The sequence below is a fragment of the Perissodus microlepis genome, chromosome 7, assembly GCF_051167445.1.
Source record: "Perissodus microlepis isolate ML-2025 ecotype Zambia chromosome 7, ASM5116744v1, whole genome shotgun sequence".
Classification (NCBI taxonomy): Eukaryota; Metazoa; Chordata; class Actinopteri; order Cichliformes; family Cichlidae; genus Perissodus; species Perissodus microlepis.
The window spans coordinates 25,005,181-25,018,054 of NC_140467.1; the positions used below are offsets into that span (position 1 = coordinate 25,005,181).

Here is a 12,874-nt window from a genome sequence, read left to right on the forward strand (position 1 = left end):
GAATCCTATCTAACAGACTCCAATTTGTTTGTGTAAATGGAGAGTCCTCTTCACACATGAAGTTTAATTATGGAGTTCTACAGGGTTCAGTGCTAGGACTGATTCGGTTTAGGCATAGCATACATTTTCACTGTTATAAAGATGACCCACTGTATATATCCATGAATCCAGATAACACTCAGCAATTAGTTCAACTGCAGGGATGTCTTAAAGACACAAAGACCTGGATGACCTCTAACTTTCTAACTTTCTGCTTCTAAATTCAAGTACAATTGAGGTTATTGTACCCGGCCCTGAAAATCTTAGAAACATGGTATCTAACCAGATTCTTACTCTGGATGGCATAACCTTCGCCTCTGGTAACGCTGTGAGGAAAACTGGGAGTTGTTCTTGACAAGGATATGTCCTTAAATATGCATATTAAACAAATATGTAGAACTGCTTTTTTCCATTTGTGTAACATCTCTAAAATTAAAACCATCCTGTCTCAGAGTGATACTGAAAAACTAGTTCATGCATTTATTACTTCCAGGCTGGACTACTGTAATTCATCATCCTAAAAACTCCCTGAAAAGCCTTCAATTGATCTAAAATCCTGCAGCAAGAGTACTGACAGGGACTAGAAAGAGAGAGCAGATTTCTCCTATATTGTCTTCTCTTCATTGACTCCCTTACTTACGTAAAGTTAAGGGATAAGACTCTCCTTTTTGATAAAGCATATAGTTAGAGCTGGATTAGGTGACCCTGAATCCTCCCTTAGTTAAGCTGCAATAGACTTAGGCTGCTGGGGGCTTCCTATGTTGCACTGAGTGTTTCTCATTTTCTCACCCCTTTTCACTCACCGTGTGTTTATACATTTAACTGTTAGTTATTACTCACTGGCTCTCTTCGACAGCACGTATTTTGTCTACCTCACCTCACCCCCTCCCTGAGCCTGACTCGGCTGGAGGTTTCTTCCGGTTGAAGGGGATTTTTTTCCTTCCCACTGTCATCAAAGTGCTTCTCTGTATTATTGTAATAATAAGTTCTCTGAGGCGACTGCTGTTGTGATTTGGCGCTATAAAAAGGAAACTGAATTGAACTGTACCTTGTTTAGTCGTGGTTGTCATTTTCTATCTTTCTACTCCCTTTTTGTCTTTCTGTTTGCCCTCACAGCCCAGGTGCTCACAGGCGGCTGCCCCTCCTCCCCTGCTTGTGCTAAGTGTCTCTTTTATATGAAGTATTTCCTTCCCACTGCTGCCCTGTGCAGCCTATGGGGATCATTGCACCACTGTCTTTTCACTAATTTATAAGTCCTTTATAAATTAGTCCTTTTGGCTGCATCTGCCTCATGCTGTCCTGACCAAACGACTAGCAAATTAGAACTTTTTGAAATCTTAAAGAAATGACACAGGCATGTATGTGGTAAGGAAATGACAGTGTGGTACTGCAATGCATGAGGGTCATGGAAGGACAATCCACTGTTAACTATGCAAACTCCACTAACTGTGTTTTGACTTTGGTGAGTTTTATAGCCAAAGCACATTTGGGATTTTTTTGTTTGTTTGTTTGTTTTTTGTGTATATGCCTGTTATCGGTGAAGCAAGCAAGAACCTGCCAACAAACTGTCCTTACACCCCCCCCTCCCCACCCCCGACACAAACTCACGCACACAGAGTCCCACTTAAGACAGCATTCCACAGCCTCCACATACAAACACACAACTCCTCTGTTACCTCACATTCCCGCGGCACAGCAGCCACACTGCATTTCATCCTGAAGTTGACAAAGCAACAAAAAAAAAAAAACAGCAGAGCAGTCCTATTTTCCTTTCTTTGACCGTTTCTCTCTTCTCTTCTCCCACACGGCTTCCTCTCGCTGTCTCTCTTTCTGCCCGTCTATCTCTCGCTCCAAACATCTGCTTCTTTCCTTCCTCTCTTCCACCGTCAGTCTGGCCTTCCCTCCCCCATTCCTTCTTTCCTGTCTTGGCATGTCAAACTATTATTGAGAAATAGTTGTGCGTGCACGGCTGATTTGTACCAGCAGAAAAAAATACCCCACCAGCCAGCTGAGCATCTAGATGAAGCTGGAAAGTGTGTCTTGCAGGGCAGTGATGTTTACAACGTGTGCACAGCCCCAAAACAAAAGGAAAAGGCTCTATATTTGAGTCATCTGCCATAAAGCTGTGAATTACTCCTCTTGCAGTAATGTGTTAAACTGTATATTATTTCATTTTAGTGAGGAGCCGTAGTGTTCGATGTGCCAAATATGTTTTTCGGAGTAAACGCCGAGTTCTCTTATCTTTGACATGGAATAAGTTTAATTAACCAGCTGTTCTTATCACTAAACACTAAAGATTAAAGAATCTGAAAAGAAGGATGCTTAAAAAAAAAAAAGGATACTGCGTAAAAAGGAACTCTCCACTGATTTTATGCACTGAGATCAATTAGCCCTGTGAAAACAGGAGCATGATGTTTTTAGTGTTTCTGGGAGACCTCTGTTAAGCCTCACAATCATCCGTGTCGTGTAAATTACATTTTTGGGAAGTATTATATCCCAGTTCTTTTGGATTCTTTACGGCCAAAAAAGTTGGGCCTCTTTTATACCTAAAACAATATACTCAGCAAATAAGATTCAAAATATATTTTTCAAATCTCAACAGAAGTCCTCAGTAAATCTTTTGATTTCTGGGGTGTGCCCTTAAATATGCCAATTTAATAATCTATTCAGTCTGAGTACAACAAAAGGTGGATTTCCAAGCAGCCCCGGCTGCTTTCTAGAGCAAGCTTCTGCTTTAGCAAGTGAAGAATGTCTGCCTTCAGGCTATGACTAACAACAGAAACAACAGCAGTGATTTCGTAGCCTGGAGAACAGGACAGGCTCACACAGGTGTGGCCAGATATTGCTTAACCTGATGACAGATGATCTTGGTAGGAACTTTTAAATAGCTGGCAGACTATTCATAACAGATAGCTGGTTGGCTGAAAACAGCTCCTCTTTGTACACAACAGTGAGAAACAGAGGTTGCAAGAATCTGAAAGTCAGAAGTCACGTGGAGTGTGTTACTACTGAAGAGATTTAACTGAACTAAAGTTCATACCAGTAGCGTTTTTGATGTTTGTGTTTTAAAAAAATCAGGTAAATTCTTAATTCTGTCTATAGAAGAGAGTAAGTTGTAAGTGTGACTTAGTCTATGATATGTTAAGAATATCTGAAGGAATGTCTGCATTTCATCACTCAAGACATCGCAGTGATGGAGTACATTGGAATATCATCTTAAAAAACTGAAATTTAAGAAAAAAGAAAAACTCTCCCCAGAAATGCCACAGAAACATCAACCAAAAGTATTTGGTTTAAAATACTAATTTCACAACCACAGGATCTAACTGGAAATTTATGCAATCCTTTTCATCCATGTGCACAGCAGGATTTACCAAAAATTATATCTCGACTTCTATTTTGACTGTTTGAAGGCGGTGAACTTTTTTGAGAAGCAACAGATATAGTAAAGGAGTGCAAGTACAAATGGTTACAGCGCCGTGCTGACGTCACAGCTTAATCACTCACATATGTTATGGAAGACTCTGCACCCAGCAGCAGATTCAAAACATTCAGTAATTCATAGCTTGTTGACTGTCCTCTAACTGCACTCTACTGTAAAGTGAAACCAAGGGTAGACATGTAGGTATATATTAACTCAACATAAAAATGTACTTTCTTCTCCAACCGAGAAAAATAAAGTTAATCAGTAAGTGCAAAAAACTGTGGTCAAATGGCCAATCAAGGCAACCATCTCTATCGATCATTAAAATACCAAACTTCAGAGAAAAGAGTAATATGTTTATGGATGTTTCATGATCCATCCATCCATTTGCTTCCGCTTATCCTTTTCAGGGTCGCGGGGGGTGGGCTGGAGCCCAGCTATCATAGGGCGAGAGGCGGGGTGCACCCTGGACAGGTCGCCAGTCTGTCGCAGGGCTAACACATAGAGAGAGACAACCATTGAATTCATCAATTAACCTATCCCCACAAGCTGCATGTCTTTGGACGGTGGGAGGAAGCCAGAGTACCCGGAGGGAACCCACACAAACATGCAAACTCCACACAGAAAGACCCCGGCCTGACGGTGGAATTGAACTCAGGACCTTCTTGCTGTGTGGCAACAGTGCTAACCACCGTGCCACTGTGTTTGATTACACCTATTAAACATTTGTTATGCAGCAAATGTGTCATATGTGGCTGTAGCAGGTAGAAATCTGCTAGGATGTACTTAAGCTTTGCAATTACTTAACCAAACCTCTCAACCTAGTAAACCCCAAGAAATCTGTGCTCCAGTCAGTGTGAGCACTGATGCTGCTTTGTTAGAAAGCAGCATTACATTAGATGAAAGACGAACATCAGTGAGAAGTAGGATCAGTTAAAATGTTACATGAGTGGCTCCTACTAAGGATGGTACATCGAAATATTAATGCTTGAAAGTGCTTTGGTATTGGGAGACAGGAAGAAAGGTTCAGAAATGAGTTCTTCCAGTGTAATGTTCAAGTCACTTGACTAAAGTCAAGTTTTTCTTCAACAGAACAAATGGTCCAAACACAGCTCCAACCAACACGACAAGTATTTAAAGAAGGTGTACTCAGACAGACCACAATAACTCGATCTTAAGCCCAGTCCTGGCATGGCTGCCACTGTGGTGCTCTGGTTAGCATTGTTGCCTGCTAATATTATGCCAAAATATTCTTGTAATAAGTGTTTTCACACCATCCGACAGAATTCACATTGTTCTGTTTTCAAAAATAAAATGTGCACATCAACATTCCTCAGTAATCTACAGAGCTAATACAGGATTAACCAAACATGCCGAGAGGACTTAAATCTTGCTCAGATTATTCTGGGCATACACACTGTTGGTAATATCACATCACCAGTTTCCAGAACTGAGTCAGTTTCTTGATTCCTTTCCAGTGATGTATGTAGTATATAAAGTGATTTCTGCTGCTCTGAACCACACAGATCAAATTAAACAGACAGACAGTCAACAAAATATTAATGAGTAAAAATGTTATTTTGTTTCCTGGTATGGAATTATTTTTGTCAGCAACAGTTATTTTTGTTACTTCACTTGACTGTGATACAGAAAGACTAAACCAGGGGCTGAATATCAGCACCTCAGACCTCATCAACCTGGAGGACTCATCTGATGTTTAGTTACTGTCACAAAATGCATCCAGAGGATATGCTTTAATACAAAGTATAAATCACCTCAGGTTAGTTTTCATCAAAATACTAGTATTACTTAAGACTAGAACTATGTTAAACATTTGGAGCGAGGTCTAAGTCAAGAGTTGCAGGACGTAGCCAAAGCTTTGGTACTGCACTTAAAGTTTAGAGCAGCCCACCCATGCCAATATGTGCTAATTCTGATATCATCTCGCACAGAACTCCAAACAGACTGACAATCCTAGCTGCAACTATCACAGTGATGCTGGACCCAAATGAAGAATTGCTTTTTTCCAGTTCAATTTAGTGCAATTGGCCCAATTTTTGCAATCTGAAAGAGAAACTCCTACCAATACATATACAGACCAGCCACAACTGGGTACATAGCTAACACAATGTGACTTCTGACTGTGATTATTTGACGTATTTCCCTTATACAGGACGGTGACTTCAGGCACAATAGGTTCCATGAGAAGAAGGGATCCACTTGGCTGGTGTATGGGCAGCACCTCAGTGACACGGATTCAACCCTCGACTTATTACAAATACAAGATAGCATCTATCCAGCACAGCACTAAAGACTGCTGTGTTTGTTGGCTCAGTCTATGTGAGATTTGGTAAATGAGGGCGGACACCTAATCACCAAAAGTCAAAAGATGCTGGGTATGCTTAAGACAGAGAGATGGTGTTGCTGTATGTGTCAAGCGTCATGCAGGAGACAGAGGGAAATTCTTGCTGTAAGTCAGGCCTGGATGACTCAATCAGTAAGGGCAGAATACACTGACAAAGAGGTATGGGCTGACTCAGATCTCTGGCAAATCTTAATAGTGATCATTATATGTTTATATGTATATTTCAATCCATAAGGGTAAATTGAGTTTTAATACAGTTGTAATGAATAACATGTGACATACAGCGCCATCCACACATTACTACGCTGCATTGTTGCACTGGGTGAGGAAGGACTAAGGCATGCAGACAGCTCTCACTTCCACACTTAAGGCCAGCTTGAAATGACCAGTTAAGCTGACATACAGGTGTTTGGACTGTGGGTGGAAGCCAGACCACCAGGTTGGAGGTTTGAACTTAAACTTTCTTGCTGTGAGGCATCAGTGACAATCACAGTGCCTTACACTTGTAATATTAATCATGATGATAATAGAGCATCTCCGTATCATCCTGCACTATAATACTATCTTTATACTTGCAGTTGGGAGTAGGGGTGGAACAGCAATATGCATCTCCTGTGTTCACTCAGCCACTTTCCACTGTTCTCCAAGTCCATCAGATGAGGGATTGCTGAGGATGTTCAGAAATCACTGCTAATATTAATCACTGGACAGTGGGTGAAACATTTGTTTCCTGCTGCATGTTTTATACAGGAGGTTCTCGCACCTCAACCACATTAAGTATTTCCAGCAATTCCTCTGCCTCCAACTCATCCCTCGCTGTCACACCATCCGTCTGCATGTCCTCCTTCACTACATCCATGAACCTCCTCTGAGGCCTTCCTCTTTTCCTCCTCCCTGGCAGCACCCTCTTCATCATCATTTGACCAGTGTGCCCACTCTCCCTCCTCTGCACATGTCCAAACCACCTCAGCCTTGTCTTCAAATTACTCCAACGGAGCCGTCCGTCTGACGCACTCGTTTCTAATCCTCTCCTTTCTGCCCACTCCCAGTGAAAATCTTAGCATCAAAATAAAACAAACTTTATAATCTCTAAAGACATTTATGAGCTTTAAGTGTTCGCTAACCTTTCTGACAATGCACCATATGCACCAAATTCTGGTAAACGATGACGCATTAATATGTTTTTAAATCCTATTTCACACTTTTTTACATGGTAGATTATGTTTAAACTGAAACATAACTGTTATAAAAATAAACACAGTCTTATTAATGATGTTTATGAAGTAATAAAAGGCGTAATCCATCAATTGTTTAATACTTAACCAGCCATTTATGCATTTTTCATTTAGTATCAAAATAGTATCAAAACCTAAATAATCTGCGTAACTGATTCAAAAACTATGATGTTTTACTTCATTAGGAAGAGACTGTATTCTTGGACTTTAATAAATGCTGTGGTCTCAGAGCGACTCCAAACATTTCATTATTCCTTATCCATTTAATCACTGATTGGATGCACTAAATATACCACTTGTGATTTTGTGGTTCCTTATATACTTAACTGTGTGATATATCTGAAAGCACAGAAAGGCTGCTTTCGAGTATACAGTCCAAGAGGGCTATATGCTTAAACACATCTTCAATCTTGTTGTGGGTGCTGGTTAGCTAATGCTAATGCAGTTTGTCTCCAGCCCTTATTTTTCACTAAAAGTGAATATGTTAAAGCACACACGCACACACTAACAGGACAGGGCAGGCTCGTGGAGTCAGTGGTAAAGGTCTGAGAGACTTACATCTAAATCACACGACACTGGAATCTTATTTCATATTGATTACACACTAATTACTGGCAGGTAATTACTCGTTACAAACACAGCAATCTGCTCTACAGTATTTAACTATGTGCAACATTCCTTACGGTGTACTTGCTTCAAACACACACACACACAGACTAAGTGTTGAGCCAACATTCAGAAACAATAGCAAGGAAGGAGCAGTCTTTTTCTTTCTATCAAACAAATTCCCCCCCTCCCTATCAAACCATAATTCTGTCTCTCCAGTCATCAAGTCCCCATTGTTTGAGCTAAATCTTTGTCATGTTCTGTATCAGCACATGGCATCCTGTTCTGCCTTGATTTCTGCTCACTTAACTCAACCAAGGGATCGCCTTTGACTGTCAGTTGGCCATAAGACCTACATTTCTCCCTACTTTCCTCTGAGTAAGCAAAACAACAGACCACATCTCTCTGACCTTTTTTTCTTCTTTTTTCTCTTTCTTTTCAGTCACAAAGCCCCCCAAAATCTCCTTCGAGGTCCACTGGGGCTTCTGTTTCAACATAAGCCTGTGCTTCTGGCTTTAAGTGGAAAGGATAGTGGAAAAACCAAACAGCTAAATGTGGTGAATATGGCGGCTCTGTGTGCTCTGATTCTGTCCAAAAACGCACTCAAAGAAAAAAGATTAAAAGAACCAGTAGCTTTGCATCTTTAACAACTATAAGCATTAGTGACTTATGTTTTGCTATACTTTGAAATACATATTCAGCGAGCCAACTTAGAAGTGTGAAATTTCACTTACTGTGGATGTTTTTTTTCTTAAAGCACATAACTTACAAGGTTTATTTATGCAATGGCATGCCTGAAATGTTGCTGTGTACACACAGACACACACACACACACACACACCCTGCTGAGAGCCAACAAAAGGTAGGTCCACAGAAGAAATGTTAAATCCAGTCTCTCTCTCTCTCCTTCACAGTGCTTTCACAGCTGGGGTATAGCATGCTCTGCTAAAACACACTAAACCACTGAAACTAAAGGAGTAAGACAAACGCTAGAAAAAAAGGATCACCTTAAAGAGGCAGCATGCTGTATGGGCTGTGATTCTGCATGAAAACAAACTGTCATACACACTCACCAGATAGTTCATTTTGTCCCAAGCAAGGCAGCTGTGCTAACTCCGAGGCAGGGCTTTAGCTCAGCCCTGTGAGACTCTGTGCAACAAGATCCAAAAGATCTCCAAACTCCTCTAAGTCCCCTCCTTCACCCGCCTTCCTTCCTATGTCCTTCTCCCAACCCTCCCTGTTATTTTCCTTCTCCGTATCTCTTCTTTTGTCTTGTCCAGTCTTGTTTTCAACAGTCAAGCAGATCTCCACATAATGCCCCTGTGTGATCTCACACAGCAAGAATGAGACCGCTGCCTGCCTCATTTACTTGTACCCTCCTCGTCCCCTCTTTCTGCCTTGATCTCTCTGTCTTTGCTGTGGAAAAGAGGGCGGAGTGTGTAACCCGACACGTCACTTCCTGCTGAATCATGATATTTCCTCTGTCCACTCAGTCTATTGGCCTGAGGAGCTCTTATCATGCAAATAAGCCCTCCCAGTGTCCTTACTCCCAGGCTGAGAAAGCGTGTCAGTGCTCTGGTATGCTCATGCACAGGCGCTAGGGAACATGCCATAGCTTTACTGTCTTTACTGTCAGATTGGCATTTCTTTGGCACCCAGCCTTAAAGAGCTAATGACTAACATGAATGTATTTCAGTGGATGTGACAATCAATTAACCCTTTATAATCCAAAAATCTGAAAAAATGTTCCAATTGTCTGCAGGCACTTCCCTGCCTCTAAAGAATGTTTTTCCATTATTGAAAAAAATATAAATTCAGAATAAAGGACACAGAGACAAACTACTTTCCTTTTTGATCTACGTCTGACCTGGCAAAGATCTGATGCCACATCCCCTTCTGTCACAACACTCCCCATTTATTCAGGCTTGGGAAAGGCACTAGGAGTATACAGATTTGGGGACAGGATAGAAAATAGTACAACAGAGGGACAGCTCAGGTTCAGCTTTTTGTAGACAAAGTTAGAAACAAGGCTGAGGTGGTATGGAGATGTGCAGAAGGGGGAGGGTGGCTATACCAGACAGTGGATGATGAAGCTGCCAGGCAAGAGGAAAAGAGAAGGTTAGTGGATGTAATGAAAATGAGACAGAAGATGAGGTTAAGGATAGAGTGAGATGGAGATGGGGAAAGAAAAAAGAGCAAAATAATGGGAATATTTTAATTTATTTATTTTTACCATCGATCAAGAACTGTTTTTGAAAAAAGAATTTCATTCTATATCTTTATAGGTGAAAAAGTACAGGACAGGCATATGGAAGCTATCATAACTTTTACTAATAATGTTTGTTTAGCACTAAAAAATGTCAATTCAAAACTAGATCAGGAGTTCCACATGGCTGTGGATTTAATATTTTTAGTTGGAGTGGCTTCCAAGAGATCTGGACCAGGAGTCAGTCTACCATTCCTTCCTTGAACGGCCTCTTGGACACCCTGGACTGAAAGTAATAAACCTGTAATAATAAAGTAATAAAGTTTGTAAGACTGTCGGTTTCCATAGACAATAAATCATCTGGGGACACACCCATAGAGAAGCTTTCTGTGAAGGCATACATTCTCCATGAGCTACTAGTTTAACACTTCCCAACACACAGATTACCTTTTGTAAAGCTGCCCCCTCTTCATACATTGTATACCAATCATACCATTAACAGCCTGTATCCTTGAGCAATTCCTACACCGGAAAAAAAAAAATCGATCCTCTTCTAAGATGCAAGGTAAGAAGTCAGCACAAGTACAACTATCTCTATAATGAAAGCAGTCTTTCAGAGATTTTCAAATACGTCAATGAAAAGATTCGTCAAGGCTTAGAGCAAAGGTCACAAGATCACACCAATTTTCAACCATGTTCACATGTTCACATTAAAAAACATCTGGTAATTCTTTGTTTTTACATTCATCAGGTGCCAATCAGCCCAAAAAGCAAAGAGAATTAAAAAACGCATGCCATGATAGAGTTCAGGTCTTAGGAGGTTAAACCCAAAACCTACATTCAGCCAAACAGATTGGGAGTTCTTTCTAATTTACCGCAAGCGTAAATTAAATTAAGAGAAAAAACTCATTATTCAACCATTTGCTTCACTGCTTATACAATTGAGGGTAGCATATCCCAGCTGCCATGGGACAAGAAACACCCTGGATGGGTCTGCAGTCTATAACATGGAAAATACAAAGAGATGGACAGCCATTTATGCTCACACTGACACCTACGTTCAACATCACAACATGCAAACTCCACACAGAGAGGCCCACGTTAGCCAGCAGGTTTGAAACAGGAACATTCTTTCTTTGACTGCATAACCACACTGCAGATCACTGTTCGGATTCAAAATCACACACAAAATCTACCCTTGGCTGCTGGGTGAGCAGCAGAGAGTGGGATAACGTGTAGGTGGGAAAGTTGTAGTTGCATATGAAACATAGCAGGTATACTGCCCCTGGAGCAGCTAACATTATCTATGAGCCAGCAGAAGTGTCAACTTTGTCCTGCTCAAGACAATGTGAACGAACACGAACACACACACGGCTTTGTTTCCATCTATGTGATGTATAAACAAAATTATGTCCATATCACAAGCATTCGTTTCAAAAATCCCCACTGACCCCTCCACTTTGCTCTGCCCACACAAACAGAGTAATGTAATCAGCGTCAGCACACTCACAGCAGAAGTTTAAGTGAAATTGTTTAAAAAAAAAAACAAAAAAAAACTTTTTGTCTAAAAGACTTTTGTCGTTACGTCTTTCATGCTTCTATCCTGGAGGTCAACAGTCTTTTTCGTCAACTGTAGTCTCTTTCAGTATCAGACTGTGTGGTGTCAATACACTCTATTCACTACTCGGTTACAGCCATCTACAGCCATCTGGGCCATTATCATAAAACTGTGTCCTAAATGGCAAACTGTCTGTGCAACAGTAAAAAACCCTCCAAACACTGGAAATGTACTACATAGAGCAGAGAGTAGTACTATGTAGTAGTATGCTCTGTTTACCCAATGTTTCAAGCAGTTATTGGTCTAATACGGCAGATACATCACTAGATATTTGTGATTTAAGGACCTGGTCCTTCACATTTAAAGGTAGTAATCAGAGCTGAGCATCACATACTTTGTGATACTGGCTTATAGAGTGGCTGTAGTACGAGAAGTAGGCATACCAAAACTCTTAACTGAAAAAAGAACAAAACCGTTTCAGTACATTCATGTCTAGTAGCGAGTTCAATGAACTGCTGTCTAAAACCTTCAAAAATATATTTCCTATTCTATTAGCCTCATAGCACAGACTTTTTCCTGATAGAGGGAACTCTTTGTTCTACTGTCTGACAATCAGGTCTTTGACAGCAAAGCACAATAACAACCATTGTAGGCAGCGTTACACACTGCCTATAGGATGAGAGGCAGATAGCAATACATCGGCCATTACAGTTCAGTTTGTATACTTATACACAGAAGTCAGTCTTTTTAATTATTATATATGCATCTTCTCACCAATCACCTGTTGGACAAAAACCTTGCACTTGCATGTGCAAAAAACCCCAAAAGAACAAAAATTTAAATGCACACACAAAACCCTACACACAGTTAGGACAGTACATTGAGCTACAAACAAGCCAAGAACTCCAACACTTACACACACGGTCCATATTTATGGGAAACTCCATGCAGGTCCAGCTCAAATATTGTCCTCTGACATAATGAGTATGAAAAAATTTGCTTCGTTTCTACTACTAACAGTCCACTGACTGTCTCCAGTATCACTGATTACATGCAAAGTATGTTTTTTTACCTGCCCAGCAATACTTTACTTTCAGCAACTTTTAACATGTCTCCAATCACAGTAGTTTGGGCAGTTGTCTCATAATAAGAAGGTCCTGGATTCCAGTCCACCAGCCAGCTACAGCCTGTCTGGGCAGGGTGTGTGCTCCTTCCTGTGTATTTGCTGAATGGTTGTCAGTCTGTGTCACCCCTATGACAGACTGGTGACCTGTGCAGGGTGTTTTCCACCTCTTCTCATGTGACAGCTGCGATGGGCCTCAGACCCACCGTGTTCCTGAACTGTAGAGGTGGAAGAAAAAAAAAGTCCTCTTCATTGTAACATCATTTAAAAAACTACACTGTCTGTTTTGTAAAAAGTGCACCCAAATAGACTTGATGA

General features: G+C 40.8%; 1 protein-coding gene across 3 annotated transcripts in view; it reads right to left on the reverse strand.

Annotated features, from left to right (window-relative positions):
* bcar1 (BCAR1 scaffold protein, Cas family member) overlaps positions 1 to 12,874 on the reverse strand; it is a 56,096-nt gene that overhangs the window by 24,074 nt on the left and 19,148 nt on the right. The window contains exon 1 of one of the 3 annotated variants that reach the window (XM_084934342.1): positions 8,743 to 9,362. The exons of 1 other annotated variant lie outside the window; for it this stretch is intronic. In XM_084934342.1, coding sequence (XP_084790468.1) covers positions 8,743 to 8,754 — 12 coding nt within the window. In that variant the 5' untranslated portion in view covers positions 8,755 to 9,362. Of the gene's footprint in view, positions 1 to 1,715; positions 1,873 to 8,742; positions 9,363 to 12,874 lie in introns of those variants that run through there. One more of the 3 variants, XM_084934339.1, reaches the window with a different exon arrangement.